At 37.7% G+C, this 18,512-nt stretch overlaps 1 protein-coding gene across 5 annotated transcripts in view; it reads left to right on the forward strand.

The window, feature by feature from the left end:
• LOC124382710 (LIM domain containing preferred translocation partner in lipoma) overlaps positions 1-18,512 on the forward strand; it is a 199,930-nt gene that overhangs the window by 176,491 nt on the left and 4,927 nt on the right. For all 5 annotated transcript variants that reach the window (XM_046844903.1, XM_046844928.1, XM_046844912.1 and 2 more), the window contains one exon: positions 2,789-2,958. In XM_046844903.1, coding sequence (XP_046700859.1) covers positions 2,789-2,958 — 170 coding nt within the window. The remainder of the gene's footprint in view (positions 1-2,788; positions 2,959-18,512) is intronic.

Genomic DNA, 18,512 nt, shown 5'->3' on the forward strand with positions numbered 1-18,512 from the left:
GTGGCATGACATGCTCGAACTTTAGCGATTGCCTCAAACGGCAGCTTTAAATGATGCAAAAAGCCCTAAAAAGAGAAACAGCTTGAGAACTGCAGAATAAAGTTGAAAATTAATTTGCAATATCTCATATATTCTTTTGCTGCAAGATTTGATCTGTCCTCAGATGTGTCGAAATGAAGAAAAAAAAAAAAACACTATATGATACGGTTATCTAAAGCCCATTATTTCCTGATACTGTTAATTAAATTGCCCACATCTTTAATTGCTTTAAAAGATATCGTAGCATTGATTCAGTGACATTTTAAACTCAGTTAACAATATCTTTGCCTCATTTAAAGCTATCCGAATGCCTTGTGCTACAATGCACAATCAGAATTTTTAGTGCACTGGGATCTGTTGAGACAAACTCTACACTGACTCCACTTCCAAAGTTCCTTTATCATAAAAGAAGCGCTTTTTTCTTCTGATGGGATGTAAATGACACTCTTCACAATTCTTATTAAAATGTCATAAGGAACACAGAGCAATGTTGATTAAATATAAAGGCATGCCCAGTGCTCCATTGATGAAACTGTGGCCTTATAAAAAAAAAATCACATTCTATATATTGTAGGCGAACTTATAATAATCTAAATCTTTAACATCTATATATGCATGAAGTGACTAGTGTCTAGCAGACACATTGTGCATGGCATCTGAGTTAGTAATGCCATATTGATCTTTACTGCTCCCCAACCTGAAGGGAATTTTAACACACTCCACACCATATTAAAGGACTGACCTTAATAAATGCCTTTTTTTACTTTTAGGGCAACTAATCCCCCCCCAAATTATTCTTTTTATTTATTTTTTTTAAATAGGATAAAAATCACAACACTTATAAAGGGGTAAATTCCCTTGAGATACTATCATTCTAACTTTAAAAGTGTTCCTCATATACAATTTTCATTTGACATTGATTATAAACTCTTTCATCCATCAGACACCATTCTAGATCAGATCTCTATGGAAAATAATCAGCTCCAGATACATATTTTTTTAAAGGAGGTGGGGTGGGGCTATTAAGATTTTTATGTTTGAAAGATCAATTAATCATCGTAGAAAACGTTTTAAAATTGCGCTGCTTTTTGAGCGTTCATATTTGACTTATCATCAATGGAACGGACTGAGACTGAGTGTTTTGCTGTCTGATGTCTGAAGTCAGGATGTCTTCTACACGGTTTGGCTGTGTAGAATGCCATGTACACTTACCGACCACCTTAATTAAAACACCTTTTCGCTGCTTATCCATTCTATAATTCCAGTCATCTATTCAAATGGTAGCGGTGCAGTGTATGGCATTTATAATTCATCCAACTACAGAAGTGGAGAAATTGATGATCTTGATGATTTTGGCCACACTGTTGTTGGTCGTGTCAGAAGGGCTGACTTGAGTATTTCAGAAACTGTTGGCTTTCACATCCTAGTCTAAAGAATTTACACAGAATGGTGCAAAAATATTTAGTGAGCATTTACTGATATCAGAGCAGAATGCCCAGCTTGGTTTGAGCTGACAGTAAGACTACATCAATTAAAAGCCCACTCTATATCCATGCTGTGCAGAAAAGTATTGCAGATACTGAGGTAGGCGAACTTCAGCAGGAGGCCACAAGGCTCATTGAAATGTAACAGCTAAAGATTGGACGAGCATGGCCTGGTTTCTGTGAACTGATATAATGCAGCTCAAAGCATTATTATGTATGAGTAAGTAAAAGACCTAAAGTTTGAAAGTATAAACTGGGAGGAGGGGCAGTAAATTATGTACTGTATTTGTATATAATAAGGTAATATTATATATAATAAAATAATATTTAATTATTCAAATTGCTAATAATAAATAGTAAAAAAAAGATCATTTATATAATGCATTGAGAATTAATGTGCAAAAAATTGGCTTGAATATAGAAAGATTTATCTAGTATTTTCTAAAATTACAATAAACCATATTTTAGATTATTAACTGAAAATCTTAGACAGTCTTTTAATCCTTTCCAGCCTGAACCATTCAAATTTTAATGATAGATAATTGTGTTCTCTTTTTAGAAATTAATGTTGAAAAATGGCTAATAATTGGTTTATTTGTATATATATTTACTTGTAATTATGTTATTAAAACTATATTTACAGATTTCAGTATTTCCACATGCTAAGATATGGTTTGCTGAGCCAGTTTAAAGCCAAAGTGAAAACATTCTTTGAGTTTTTTTTTACATATTTAATGGTAATGTGGTTCTGTCCAAACAAAAGGCTGCCTAATCACTCATTAATGTGGTTAGTTATTGTAACATTAATAGTACAAGTCAATGATTTTTATTTTTACTTATTTACTCATTTAAGTGTTTGGTGAAAAGCTGAATTTTTTTTGTTTGGTTTTTGTTGAAATACAGCACATGATTCAGCGGTTCTGACAGTCAGGGAAAGTTCATTCCACCACCTGGGTGCCAGTGCAGAAAACAGTTTTGATGCACATCTTCTATCTTGAGGGATGATAGGTGGGGAGAATGTGCAATAATGTGAATTTTCTCCCTGAGTGCCTCTGAATGATGTGCTTTACTAAGTGCTAAGTAACATCTGCCAAAGCATCTGTTAATCAGTAGCAGTCAGTGGAAGTGTACAGCTGTTTTGAGGGAAAAGAAATGTTTCGAGGCATGTGTTGTACGTCTTTGTTCATGAACTTGTGAGCTTTCATGTAATACATCATGGTTTTGAATACGTTTGAAAGAGGATGATGTGTATGTGTGTGTTGCAGGACGCTGTGCAAGCTGTGGGGAAAATGTGCTTGGTGAAGGCACTGGCTGCACTGCCATGGATCAGGTCTTCCATGTGGACTGCTTCGTGTGCATGACCTGCAGCTCCAAGCTGAGAGGAAAACCTTTCTATGCTGTGGAAAAGAAGGCTTACTGTGAGCCATGCTACATTGTGAGTGTTATCCTTCACACCTTACACACAACACACACACACACACTACTTTTTAGAGAACAAAACTGCCAAATACTAAAATAATGCTGACTAATGTGACAGCATAGGGATGTGTTAAGAGATTCATAGTAAGTTAACAATAATAAATAATTGAATTTTATACCTCATGACCACAAATGTAACTCCAGAGTGGGCTGGAGTTTTACTTAAACAAAGTCTCTCTGTCAATTTTGACAGTTTAATGTAACCAGAATGTGTTACATGGCCAGAAGTATTTGGACACATGACTATCACACCCATGTATGGACTTCCTCCAAGCTGCAGCCAACAGCAGTGGAATTATATAGAATGTCTTTCTACACTACACCATTAACATTTCTCTTCACTGCTCAAACCTGCTCCATTTCATGTGCACAACGCCACGTCCATATTTTGAAAGACCTTGAGTGTCCTCTACACAATCCTAACCTCAACCCTAAAGACCTGGAATGCACATATGCCCCTATACCTCCTCCTCTGGCATCAGTGCCTGACCTCACTAACGCATTTGTGTCTGAATGATCACAAATTCCCACAGTTGCACTCCAAAATCTAGTGGAAAGCCTTCCCAGTAGACTGGATGTTCTTATAACTGCAAAAAAAGAGACTAAATCTGGATTGAGTGATGTTCAGGAGTTGACAGGCATTTGGCTTTAGAGTGTGTAATGCTGAAATATATAAATATGCTTAAGTCAATAAATGCACTCAGCATGCCCAGGATTTTTGTTCTGTTATCTGCGCTGTGTTTTTAATGTCTTCAAAAAGTTCGATAGACAAATGTTATTCAGTTTTATTAATCATTTTAATAATCAGTCTTTCACGCTCATAATCTTTCACGCTATAGTATCGCATTCATGGTCCCTCATAGTCAAATCCACATTACACTTCACTAGATCAGATTAGGCCAAATGATCGCATGCGAAGGCCTGGGTAGTGTGTTTTTCGGAGATTCATCTGATAAGGCCTCGCACGAGCAAATCACACTCCAATTGTGGAGCAGGCAGTAAAATCACAATAGAATGCCAGATAGGGCTATTTGCCTTTTGTAGATTGGAAAACAAATAATACTCTTCTGTCTTTTGTGTCCACCTTTCTCCTTACTTTAAGCTGCTAAAAAATATTTAAGGAAATTTCAAAGTCCAGGTTCCAGTAATTGCAAACACTTTCATTTTCTGCGTTTTACTAGGACTCAGGATTTTTTTTATGACAGTCTTATGAAACTTTTTGACTTTGCCAGAGCTCAGGGTTGTGCAACAAGCACAAAGCTCACAATAGTCAGAAATGAGACATAAAATGAATCATCTTTCCATTTTTTGTTTTTCGCAAACCACCATTTACATTTATTACTGTAAAAACCACCATGTTAAAGTAATGCACACTCGCACGTGGCTTTACTTCTTCCAGAGACGCTCATAAGCATGTAGGATTCTGTAATCTGCAGCTTCTCAGTAATGATAAAAGCTATAATTTTTTGTGTATTTTTTTTTATAATATGCTCTGTACACACTGTATATTGGGAACACTTTAAAGCCAATAATTAAATAATTGATTGATTTATTTTTTATTTTGTGGCATTTTTTGAGAAGATGGCAATGCCTACCTGTACATACCAGCTCCTACACTAAAATCCTTATTCATGCTTTAAAACTGTCAGCAACTTAAGAAATACACCACATACCAACAGGGAAATGTGAAAAACTGTGACATCACGCAAACGGTGTCAAAACCTCCTTCACACCAACCCTATAAACCACATGTTTTGCGATTCTGCCACTCATTTCAGTTAAAAAAAAGAAAAGAAAACATGGTAATGACCAGACTTGACCTCTGCTCACCTTATGTGCCCACAGATACTGAATACTAAACCTGTTATGTTCAGTTTGGTATCATTATAGTTTGCATTTCACAGTGCATTTCTAGAGATTCTTTACTTTAAATAAAGTGGCTCAACATGTAAATAAATCAGAAAGTCATTTACATTTCATGTTGAAACTCAACAGGCCTGTCCCCAAAGCTGCTGGGAATTTCATTAGAGTATTTGTGCTGCTGAGTTAAACATGCAGTATGGTCTGTGGGCTGCCCTATTTCCTCCTCAGGAAGATTACTGAGGCATCGCTGTCTGCCCTGGCTTCCTCTTTTTTCTCCACCACTTCTCCTTAGCAAATCGGAAATATTACTAAAATTGCTGTAGTTCCAAAATAATATTCAAAATGTGGTAACTTAATTTTTGATTTTTGCATGCTGCAATGCTGCTTTGCTGCATTGTGGTTCTGGGTTTAAATGTACAGCTTCTTTTTTTTCTGCTTCAGGTAATTGGGAAGTTACTGAAACAGACACTTCAATTTGCCTTGATGTGTAAAAAATGTGTATTTATAATGTGTAACATTATATATATATAACATAACATTATTTTATATATATATATATATATATATATATATATATATATATATATATATATGTGTGTGTGTGTGTGTGTGTGTGTGTGTGTGTGTGTGTGTGTGTGTGTGTGTGTGTGTGTGTGTGTGTGTAACATTATATATATATAACATTATAAGTGGAAGATATTTAAGGTTGAGTAACATTATTATTAGTAGCAGAAGTTGTCTTTGTCATGTTTTATCATGGCTTTTTTGTTGCTTAACTTGTTCATGTCGGCTAATAATTATTTTGTTCAATTGTAAAACGTATGGCAAAAACTTTTAATCAGGGGTGATACAGACAAGCAGATTCACCTACTGATATAATTTTGCCATGATTGGAGAAAATTACTGTGTAATGACAGAGGAGAACTTGCAAAACTCGAACTAAGTTCAGGATCAAACCTGCAGATGTGAGGCAACAATCTACAAACACTGACTTTATTTAGTACAATTATTCATGACAATGACTCATCCAAATAAAATGCACATTCTTCCTGTGGAGACGTTTTTGGGAAAAAATATATATATACTTTTATTAGCTGCAGCTAACACACACAACATGAGTAAAAGTATGCTAGTGGCCACAAAACCCACCTATTTGTTTAATATCACAAGGCAGGAAATGGACAGAAAAAGTGTAAGAAATGATGATGACTGATCAGACTACAGAGATACAGTGTGTCTAAAGATTGGTGAGGGTCATGCATGGGCTTTAAAAAGATTTTTTTTTTGTTTGAGTAAAGAGGAGGGGGCTGAATCATGACACTCAGTCTCTTCTTCAATGAGTTCTAAGTGGTTTTTTTTATTAAGTCTCAAGTAGTAATGTTATCAATCAGCTTCAAAAAACCCTGGAAAAAACTATGCAACAAAGCTGCAAGGTTACAGTTACCTCAGCAACTCTGATCTTCAATGATTACAGTAAAAGCACATGAAGAAATAGTTAAATCTAAATGAATTCCCACATGGGCATGATTTCCAGACCCTGACATATTGTATTTGTGTCTGCTATCACTATTAGCATGACCATCAACATGTTCTAAATACTTTTGTACAATACCGCATCAGCCGCCTTTTAAATCAGTCTCATCCGAGCAGCACTCAGACTGATTGTAGCTGTCTTCTGTGGAAGTTTTCCAACTCACACCCATGCATTAAAGAGGGCTGGGATAATTTAAGAACTTTACTTATGCATTTCATCAGCATAAATGTTCTTCTGGCGCAAGATCAAAAGGATGGGGGGAAAAAAAAATCTGAATTTCTTAATGAAAGTAATTTCTTCTTCTCTTCCTCCCATCCTCAGGGTCATACGCCTCTGTACGATTAGAGAAGCAACGGGAGACTCGGGTCTCTGAAGAGACATGCCAGGCCCCGTTGCGCTGGGAGTGGGGGTGGGGGGGTTGTAGTAGAGCATAAGAGCTATAATATTTATTAATACGTTTATTTGATGTGTCTTGGTTCTGCAGGACTGCTGCATGGGCGTTTATATGCTCAGACTTTCTTTGATTTTTAGCTCTAGCTGTATTGTGAATAAGAAAGGGCAGACCACCTGTTATCTGTTACACACACAACTCCCGTGTATCCCTTGGAGCCTGTAATACTTTGTGTAAATCATCTGATTTATAGAGTAGACACAGGTTTAATCCAGGAACACAGACTGAAGAACAGATTGAACAATATCTTCTGTCTTTGGTTAAACAAATCACTCCGGCGTTTGCAATCCAGTAACGGTTCTTACTGTCATCAAAAATGGAAAATACGATCAGAATCTATTCAAACAGGAGATTTTTGCATATTTGATAAAACACTTCTCATATTGTTAACCTGCTTCCGCTTGCTGAGGGCTTTCAACGCCGCTACTAGATACCATTCATTCCTTTTAGTAACGGACAGGAAAGTTGTAACCTCTTGTTAAACTGCTTCCTAATGTCATGGCCTCTTATCAACCTCAGCCTCGGCTCTGAGCCACAAAGCACATGGCCAATAATCAGGCATTGTGTCCTGGCGTTTCCTCCCTCGTCTCTACAAAGGACAAAACCTGCTAGTTTGAATGCAGTGTAATAGAGATAAACGTCTCTGCTATCCAACTGATTTCCCTTTTTTGCATGTGGACTCTGGTTTATGTCACATTAGTGTCGGGGACAATTTTAATATTTTTTTTCTTCAGCCACAGTGTGCTCAGAGCCCCATGCTCTATCCATTCCATTTTCTAATGGTTAATGAGACAGAGGCTGCTTGTTTGGACTATGCACTGTTTTAGCCGTGCTGGGTGTTTGCAGGTATTATGCAAATTTAATAAGGTGCTCATTCTCATGACTGTGTTGAATGCAAACTGTTTTTAAGCTGAAGAATCTCTCTCGCACAGACTTCACTTTGTCTTCTGCAAACAAGTCATTGTTGTGGATACACTGGTCTGAGGTCTTCGCATGCCGCAGTATTCGCATGCCGCAGTATTTCACCAAGGTTTTTTCATACTCATGTAAGCGTTAAAACTAACCATAAATGTTTATATTGATTGACACAAAATAATCAAATTGAAATTTAACAGAAATACAGTACATATCCAACAATAAGAGCCAGAGGATTCCTTAGCATTTTGTGATTAGGAGAAGCATTCTCATTCCATGTGCAAAGTGAAACAAGAGAACAACTAACCCCTGCTCAATAAAGATTAGACTCTAAATGCTGGCAGTAAAGACCTGTAAGTCTTTACTTAAAGTAGAGCTGTTAAATCTTTTATACTTTGGGGTGTTTTACTACAATGTGTTTTAATCATACTCATATAAATTGAAATTCTTTCCAGCTTGTCAGTGGTATGAATAGTAACTTTAAAAACTAGACATTACTCTGTTAGTCCATCCTATGCAATTGTTCGTGTAGTAGTTTTTAATCTACTTAAACTTGTTAGAGCATGGCAGTGCCCATGTGCACAAATTGAGATCCATGAAGATATGTTTTACATGTGTTTAAGTGGCAGATCTTCAGTGACCTGATATAGAGCACTGCCCTAAACCCTACTGAACAACTTTGGGATGATTTGGAGCCCTGACTGCACCCTAGGCATCCTCGCCTCACCTACCTCAGTAACGACTTGACTCTACATCAATAACTGATTTTAATGACACCCTTGTGGCTGAATGAGCTCAAATCTCCACAACCACACTTAACAATCTGGTGGAACAACTTCCCAGAAGAGTGGATGTTATTGTAAATGCAAATGGGGCTAAATGTGGAATGGGATTTTTAATAAGCACAGACGAATCTTATGGTCAGGTGTCCACAAACTTTTGCCTATATAGTGTATATTGTGTGCATTTTTACTCCCCGGTAATCTTGCTGTGGTTGAGTGTGTGTGTCCTGCTGAGCAGGCTGGCACAGATCGTGCGTATTGGAATATATCAGGACTCTGGGGAGGGAGACGCTAGTGGAAAAAGTGTGTCAGAGTCTGCTACTTTGCTACGAGCGAAATTTACCAGCAAAACATCATCTTTGACACATGTTTACCAGTCTACATAAATATTTAGGAACACGATGATTCCCCTCTCTCTGGAAGTGGACAACTCCTCCACAGGTCGGTATCTGGTCACAAACTTTTATCTGTTTATCATCTCTCTGGCTTCTCTGTATTGTTCCTCCTCCAGGAGCATGAAATCTAGACAATGGCATGTAGGTTTAGAAGTTGACGGCACCAACAATGTCAGAACAATCGAATTTCCTTGTAAAAATGATATAGAGTGGTTCAGGACAGCGTGGTGCTGAAACACGGGCACGCAGCTACCGAGCCGCAAGCTGCACGCCGCCGAGAGGCCGCAGCACAGAGGGATGTGGCTGCAATAAAAATGAGAGCAGCAGAATTGCCGCTTTGAAGAAGCCGATGTTCCAAGAGCTTATACTTGACCTTGCTGTGACTGCTCGATTTAAGTATTCTCATTAAAACAATCAGATTGTAACCCTTAAATGTTCACACTGTTGGCTGTGAAGTACAGGCCATTCTTTTCGCTGCTTTTCTTCATTTGTTTTAATGATGTCTCTTTGTGTGTCCTCTCTGCACCTTCTCCGTATAAGATAACCCTGAAGCAGCTGGACTTTAGGGGGTTCCACTGCACTGAGGTTAATTAGGTGAGCAAGATGTCATGTTACCTCCATCACAGCACTTTACTGCCTTGTGCCCAGGATTAATTGGACATCATAATTCCTTGTTACTGAGCACGGTAGTGCTGCTCGCACGTCGAGGTCTTTTTAATAGAGGAACCAGACTGCTTGCTGGATGAAGACCAGCTGAGATAAGCATTCAGGTCCTTCCATTTAATTTGCTGCAATGGATAATGAGTAGAGAATTGTGGCCTCTGCTGTGAGATTGTACGTTACTAAGAGGAATAATTTGACTTTGAGCTCTTTGTGTTCGTCTCCAAAGATACGGCTGATTCGCTTTCATGACTAGTAATTTTCGATCTCTTCTTTCGGCTAAGAAATATGCAGGTCACTTAGGTTAAACAGATTACATAGGTAATATGCTAGCTTGCAGACTTAATTGCATCTTTTATCCTTATGGTCTTTTGTACAATTGAGTTCTTTTGTGACGTTTAAAGTCCATCCATCAATGCTTTCATCTGACCAATTTACCAGACCAAGGTGTGCTGTGATTTATGACCCATCAATCTTCTGTGGGAAAAAAAAACTGCAATTATTCCTTACTGTGCAGCAGTTCTGTACTTTTGCCTCTTAGAAGTTGACTTCGAACTTAGAAGGAAAAGCCACGCAGAGTTCTTTATTAGCGTTGATGCGGGATCTCATTCGTGCAGCTTTCGCTGTTGCGCGCTCTGTTTGCCAGTGACTTCACGCTACACTATTTGTCATGGTGTTCATTTTCCGCAGCAGTGCTCGGAGACTACTCTGAGAAGCACAGTTAATATAAGTTCTGCTGAAAGTACAATATTTTGTGCCTCCTGTTTACTGAAGAGTCATGAAGAAAGCTTAAAAGATATTTCCAAGTTTAGAAGAAGGGCACCAGAGGATATCAGTGTACCTAGAAATCCTAATTATTGATACAGCGACGAGATGTTGGTAGCCATGTGTCTGGGCAAATCCTTGTACACCTCCTGACAACATGCTGGCTTGGTGCCAAGCTGTTTCAACATTTCTCAGGGTGGTATTGCAGTGATGCTCAGAGTAGTAGGCATAATGCCATCTGCATTCATATGTAGTAGTGATGGGCACCTTTGACAGCATGGTGTGTTCAAGAATGCATGGGTATTAAAATTGCACAGGCCTCCTCCACCAACAACATGCATGTTCAGTACATGTGTCTGTTCACACTAAAGAAGGTGACACGACTAAGAATTGAAGTGCCTGAGCTTTTAGAACTTATTTCCATGGACCAGGAACCTGCACAACTTTTTTATTTTTCTTTTGCTTATGAAATAACGTAAATAATAAAAAAGTTTTTGATGGATGATCATTCTTTTTGTTCAGCTCCCTTTTAAATCGGCACGTCTTTTCCATGATGACTAGTTGATTAGTAGCACTTTTTGTACGTCGCTCTGGATAAGGGCGTCTGCTAAATGCCGCAAATGTAAATGTAGTAATCAGTAATCATGTGCTCACACATTAAGAATATTACACAAAATTCGATGGAGCGAGAAATCTTTGTTTTCTGAATTTTGTGTGTGTGTGTGTGTGTGTGTGTGTGTATGTGTATATATATATATATATGTATACAGTATATACACTTTTTTTGGGTTTTTAAAAAGATCACAAGCATCAGAAGGATCCTGTCATTAACATCCCAGTGTTTGGATTTTTAGGCACGCTTACAAAGTCTCTATATTGTGATCAATGTTTGTGTCATTATAAAAATGTTGTGGCATTTAAAGGGCCTAATGTACAGTACATTGACAAATGTTTATGGACACATGACCAGACGATTCGTATGTGCTTTTTGAACATCCCATTCCACATTTAATCCACATTTTCTGTAAAAAATAACCTCCACTATTCAAGGAAGATGTCCCATTAGATTTTGGAGTGTGGGTGTGGATTTTTTTTGCTCAATCAGCAACAAGAGCGTCATTAAAGTCAGGTATTGATGTAGGGAGGCCTAGGGTGCGGTCGGCATTCAAAATCATCCGAAAGATATTCAGTAGAGTTGAGGTCAGAGTTTATAGCAGGCTACTCGAGATCTTCCACTCTAACCCATGTAAAGCATATCTTCTTCGTTTCTGCTGGAAAGGGTGCAGCGAAGGTTTAATGTTACTGCATCCAAACTCATCCTATACAATTGTGTACCTCCACAGCTAAACTGCTGCAATAGTTTAGGGAAGAAGCACATATAACTGAAAAAAGTCTGGTGTCCCAGTGCTTTTGTCCATATACTGTGACCGATATGTGAGAATAAGTTGAGACATTGTTGGGTTTCAGTATTTAGAGTATCCTGAGTCTGTGTTTAACTTTTGGAGTGCTGGCTGATGCGAAATGGAAGTGGGAAGGTGTTTTTGATAGTAAAAGACCATTTACAATTTTAAATATTTAAATGATGACATTATTAGGCTAGGTAAAAAAGGAAATGGATAGGACAAATGGCAAATTCTTGTAATATTCATTGACTGTTACTGTGGAATTTAATCTAAAAAATAAATTCAATGCTGAGCATGCGCTTCCTCAAATCAGGTGGACTTTTTCAGAGTTAAGCAATGTATATAGCACTTTGTCGTCATTGTTGATTAGCAGATCACTTTTATCAACTTTTTTTGCAATACAGTTCCAGTTTACTTTCTAAAATTAGAGTGGGAGGTATATTTTTTTTTCCACTCTCAGACTTAATTTAATTTGATTTGACACTGTTTTCCATCTAACACGGCCTTATGGATATACAGTTAGTCATAATGCAAACACTCCGGCGCTCTTTCTGGCGCGTGCCTCCATATGGCCTGTATTCTGGCATGGCTCCTAAGCAGCAGCCTCACTAAACAGGCAGTTGTGCCCACCCTCCTCATTTTGCTCAATGTCAGACACACAGGCGGTGCCTATGTTCTAGGCTTTTTCTGCTTTCTCCTGTTATGAAATATTCATATTTGTCTACATTAGCTTGCATAGCTCCTAATTGAGTTCTGTATATTCAGACGTGATTAACTCACTGGCATTCCTCAAAGGGGAGACCCAATTAGAAGAAGCACTTGCATTGAAATGGGTTTCTAAGCCCATCAGTGGGCTGGAAGAAACCTTGCGTGTGGGTGTGTGAGTGCTGTGCTTAGAGCACAGGTCGAATTGTTTTACTGGGTATCACTACAATAATGACTCTCTGGATGAGATCTATGTGTCTTTTTTTTTGTTTTGTCCTCATTCCTATCTTAAGTGTGTTTTTCTGTCTCATTCTCTCTTTGTCGTTTTCTTCATTTCTTTAGCAAAGAAACATGCCTGAACCTCGTTTGACCCTGCAGTATCACCACAAGTCAGGGAGAGAGCCTGTGTCTGTGTGTGTGTTACTCTTGTTACTCCGTAATCAGAGGAAGAAGCAGGGACATGTGCTCAGAGGAGTCGTGTTTTGCTGCTTCGTTGATTTCATTGAAAGGAAATGAAGAAAGGGATATAGAGGATAGGGGAGGGATGGAGAACAAACAGGAGAAGGAAAGGAGAAATGGAATGGGGCAGATGAAATAAGAGGAGGTTTGTGTAGTATACAGGAACTATGCTGAAATTAGCTAATTGGCTGTCATGATGTGTGACGTTTAAGTATCATTAATCGTTCTGTTGTTAAGCATGAGTTTTTTTTGTTTTTTTTTTAATCAATTCATCCTGTGTTCTAAGTTCTTACATAATACAACCGAAGTAGGGCTGCAACAAACGAATCGATTATATATGATAATGAAATTCATTGACAATAAATGCCGTTATCGTTTAGTTGGGCCACTCAAGTTAGGGGAGATGTGGAAATGTGGAGAGCACAGGGTCAAACGGCAGCAGGAAAAAGTGTGCGTCCCAAGTCATCCAAGACATGGGAGCATTTTATATTAAACGCAACAAAGAAGCCTGGGAATGAAAGCGCCACAGTGGTGCACGAGCACCTGAAAAGAAAACACTCTGGTGTTACGGATGAAGACGAAACATCGGCACGGTAAGCAAAAACTTTATAATCCTCATCATGTAGAAATTGTATAGTTTAATGAAGTGCTATTGTGTGAACTGTTTGTTAACTTCGGGACAGTCGCACTGGATCTGTTCTGTCGTGACTCAGGTTGCGCAATCACCTCGCTCACAACATAGTGATGGATTCAATTAAAACGGTGCGAACAAACACTAAATCTAAAAGCAGCAAATAATTAAACAAATAAGCAAATAAACAACCGATAATTTTTTTTTTTTACCACATCAGTGACTAGAATATTTTTTTCTTTTGTTTTAAATTAAGCCTGTTAGCTTGCTGCTTTTCTCCGTTCCATTCTCTTTTTATAGCATTTGTTTACTACAACAGTACCTTCTTTGTTTTCAAACATGATTTACTGTGGCTTAACTATGTTCAAATGCTTGTTTTCAATGTTTGTATATTTAATTTGTGCATATATCATTTAATTATTATAGAAAATGTAATAAAATTTTAGTTATTTTAATTTTTTATTCTAGATGCTTATACCTAACTGAACAAAATGTGTTTTTCTTTCAATAGAAATTGTCAAACAATGTTGTATTATATTTAATATTGATTATTTTAAGCATGGTTGTCAACTTGAATCCTGCAATTATCATTAAAAACAATACAAATGTTGATTTACACACATTGTACTAAAATGCTGTTTTTTGTTTTTGTTTTTTTTACAGAAACAGCCCAGCATGAGCAAATTTTTTGAAAAGAGAAATCCCCCATACACTCCTCAGGCAGCCACAATAAGCTTAAAAATGTCTAAATTACAGATAATTAAACTCAATATGTGTCTTTTGCATCTTTTAAAGTACACTTTTATATATAAATACATTGAATTAGGGTTTTGTATTTATAGATTATTCGAATAATTGATTAATCGAAAAATAATTGTCAGATTGATCGATTATCAAAATAATCCATGGTTGCAGCCCTAAACCAAAGTAAAAAAAAAAAGTTTCATCTTGTTTTATGCTGTTAGCTGTCACTAACACTTTCAGGTTTAGTCACTGAAGTCATAGGGATATCTGGCATGTTAGGATCGCAGTGCCATGGCTTTCTGATTGAACATCGAGACTAAAAAAGCCAGAGAAATGCCTGTACAAGTCATTCATCTGTCTGCATTATAGCCACACTAAGCAGCTCTTACAACTAATGCATCACAGGCTCCGAGTGAAAGCCTGGCCTTTCTTTTTCACCTGTTCTGAAAGCCGTCTACTGTCGGTCCCTTGCCATTTACAACCTCTCTGAGGGTTCAGTTCAATTCAATTTTAATTGTATAGCACCTTTCACAGTAGTCACCCTTAAAAAGCAGCTTTACACAAAACTAAATGTAGATTTAGATTTTTAATGACCTGGCCAGAGCTGGTAGGAGCAAGGGAAAAACTCCCTGAGGAACGAAAAAAATCAGGAGGAACCCTTGAGAGACTTTGAGAAGGTCACAGCATGCCTGATGCTCTGACTTCTCATTTAACCTACGTCCAGCCCACTGTCCTCTGCCCATTCCCCTACATTTATAGTTTTTGCCATCCCAGATTGTGATTGAAGCATCCACACTGCCCTCATTCAACATTTTCCCAAATTTTATAACAAATATTTTCCTTCTTTTTCCACTTGAGGAGACATTGCTTTAAAGTTAATGATAAACCGGCGTTCACTGGCTTTGAGCAACAGTAGAGGGATCAGGTTCAAGCATGCACTTTATTTTACACCACAGCACATGTAGCATATGCTTCATTCTAATTAATTAGAAGATTTATTAAGTGTTGATTTGTTTTTGATAGCACCAACTCTGATACTACTTCAACTTCAAGGCAAATCATGTTTTCTAGTTTCTAATATTAATCTTTCTTTTGTGACAGCTTACACAGGGATTGATATGATGGGCATCGTATTTTTCACAAAGTTTTCTCTAACAAAAAAAAGGAAAAAAAAATATATATATATATATATATATATATATATATATATATATATAGTTAATTGGTTGATTTTGTTTACTTTATTTGTTTAGGTTTATTTTGCAATTTTTTATCTCAAAGATAAAACTGTTCCTTAAAGTTTTCACAGGAAAACACCAGTAAAATGACAAGCTGCACTTTTTTTGCACTATTAACCTCAGCATAGGGAACAAAAGAAAACCTAATATAGATGGTGTAACATGAGAGATGACAGGAACTTACTATTCTAATGGACTTTTTCCAATGGACTTTCCACAACATGAAATGTAACCGTGTAAAAAATGCATAAAAAAAACAGTAAACCTAAATCATTGCAAAATTGCGGTGATATATGAGGAATAAAACACTTCAGTGTTTATATAGTAACAGCATGTCCATGGTGTTTTTTTTCCTTAAATAGGTGAAATCTCTCTGAGATTCAATACAAGAACACGATAGTCAAATGTTTATAAAGATTTTTTTTTTTTATCAGGACTCTTGTCACAGTTATTTTTCAGAATATCACAATAAAAAAAGAAAAGAAACATACAGGCAGACATTGAAAAGTGTAAAGATAGTTGGATATTTCCTGCAGAATAAATTAATGTTATTCAGCTGACCAGAAAACTATGCAAAACAGATACAGCCTCATATCAAAAGAGACATTCAGCAAGTTTGAAGTATTTTGCTTAAGTACACATGGAGTGCACTGCTTTACATGCTTGTGCACGCATCTGCGAGAGGACAAAAAAAAGAGTTCCTTTATGAATTTCAGTTATCCTGTGTCTCTCTCACACACATATACAGACATTCATACATTTTTGTGTTAAGTTACTCCATCACTTGTGATTTTATGCTTCATTGAAACCTTTCTATGTCTGGATAAAATGATCATATTAAAAAATGATAAAAAAATAAAAATGAAAGGCGTTTGGTTGAGCCGGACTTGTGAATCAGATTTTTATCTCCTATTATCAGCTTCTGGATGATCAAAAGTGCATCTATATAAAGCGCAGTGTTTTTCAAGCTGCACTGCTCGAGTGTCTGATAAACGGAATGAGAAACGGAGAAAGAAAGAGAAAGACCAAGCATTTTGCCAGGAAATTGAAAACACTGTGTGGGAGACGAGAGGCCACAATTGACTCCGACACACTCTGCTCGGCCCTCGGTTCAGCGACAAGCTCTCTGACCTAAATTCACTTCACCTCATCCACATAGACATTTGTTTAGCCTTCTGGATAAACACTTAGAGAAATGTGAGGCAGGGAAAAAAAAAAAACATTACATCGTTCGACTTTATATTTTAGAGGCACAGATAGCCAGTGCCCTCTAGTGGCAGTGGCAGTCTTCTGGGTCTGCTCCAGTGTTGCTATTGAAAATACTTTATGGGTTTATTTTTTTCTTAGAGCGTACTGGAAAGTTATTGCTGGTTAGTAAATCACGGTGTGTAAATCTGGACTGCTTTGACGTCATTGTTAAACACTTGGGCCGAAAACAGTTGCGCAAGGACAGTGTCTGAAACATCTGTTTAGAGGTGCTGAATGATTAACATGTAAAGGTTAGGGTTTGTGTGTGCTTGTGTGTGATTGTGTGTACACACTTGTAGCACTATACATACATTCTAAAGAAATGCTTCAGGTGAATCTGTTAAGCATTTAACACTGAGAACACTTTCTCTCTCACTCGCTGTCCCTCTCTCTTTATCCATCTCTCTGTCTGTCTCTTCTCTTTTTTTTGACTAAGGACCTGAGGCATGGACTCACAGTAGACATCTTATTAAATACTTTAAAAGGCTTATAAAGGCTATTCCTTTTCCATGCCTTGTGGCAAATGAAGATTGTTCTCCCATAGCAACTCCTGTTTACCAACAATGTTGACACGTTTTATTATTACACGTTTGGGAGGAAGGAGAGAAATAAAGAGATGGTGGACTCGACAGCACCAGAAACTCATTATTCTTGGTGTGTAAACATTTGAGCTCTTTGACTTTTAAAGTTCGGAGAATGATGTCAAAGGTCAATGTGTGACCTCTGCACAGTTAGACGACTTCTGTGGCCTAGGGATTAACCAAAAGTGACTTTTTCTCTTAATCTTTGGCATCTGAGTGTTTGAAGAACTGCAGCACTGTTTTTTGGACGATTTTGCATGATGAAGCTCAGCTATGCCACGTGTACACACACAGACACATTCCACACTCTGAAAGTATCATTTGAACCATGCCAGAGAGAACAACTGCTACTTCATGGCTTCATGCCAAAAGAGATTCAGCAAGATTACTGAACCTAGAAGAGAGAGATCTAGGAATCACACACACACACACACACGCCTACACACACAAATCTCTATCCGAAAGCGAGGCGACTGTAATTGACAATCCTCAGATGATTTGTCATTGTTTGCTGTAATTGTGAGGCTGGTCAGAAGAGAAAATGGATTGTTGGGCATTAAATATGGCCATAACAAATCCTCAGCTCGAGGTGGGCAATAATAAGAGCGATGCAGAGGAAAAGAGAAGTCATGAGCGGGCACGGTGCCCAGCGCTCATGGCCAAGGGAAAAGGCCACAGTCATCAGAAAGTCGACATATTTACTGTCCTGCCTCCAGCAGAAGGAGGGGGTGAGTGAAAGATTACTTTGTTTACGACTGAGAGAGCAGCTAATCAGACTGGCTGCCATTCTTGCTTTCATTTATGAGCCGTACTCCATATCTGCCTTTCTGAAATGTTTAAGAGTAAGTGATAAGATGATATCCATTACAGGGGCTGGATCAGTGGCCTCCGTCATGCACTTTTCTGTCACAGAAAAGTGAGATGTGCGTGATTGTTTACAGATGGACTATAAAACCGAATTCCCTGCTAGCTGTTTACTCACCAGCACAATTTATTGGCAGACCCCTCACCTGGAGTTCAGTTTGTTCAGCAGTAGAGCTGAATGGCGTATGCATAAGACAGCGACAGGTTGTGACATCTGTTCATGAGTTTGTTTTAAAAGCTTTGTATGGTCTAATGGTCTAGTTCTGGCATAT

The sequence above is a fragment of the Silurus meridionalis genome, chromosome 1 (assembly GCF_014805685.1).
Source record: "Silurus meridionalis isolate SWU-2019-XX chromosome 1, ASM1480568v1, whole genome shotgun sequence".
NCBI classification, from domain to species: domain Eukaryota; kingdom Metazoa; phylum Chordata; class Actinopteri; order Siluriformes; family Siluridae; genus Silurus; species Silurus meridionalis.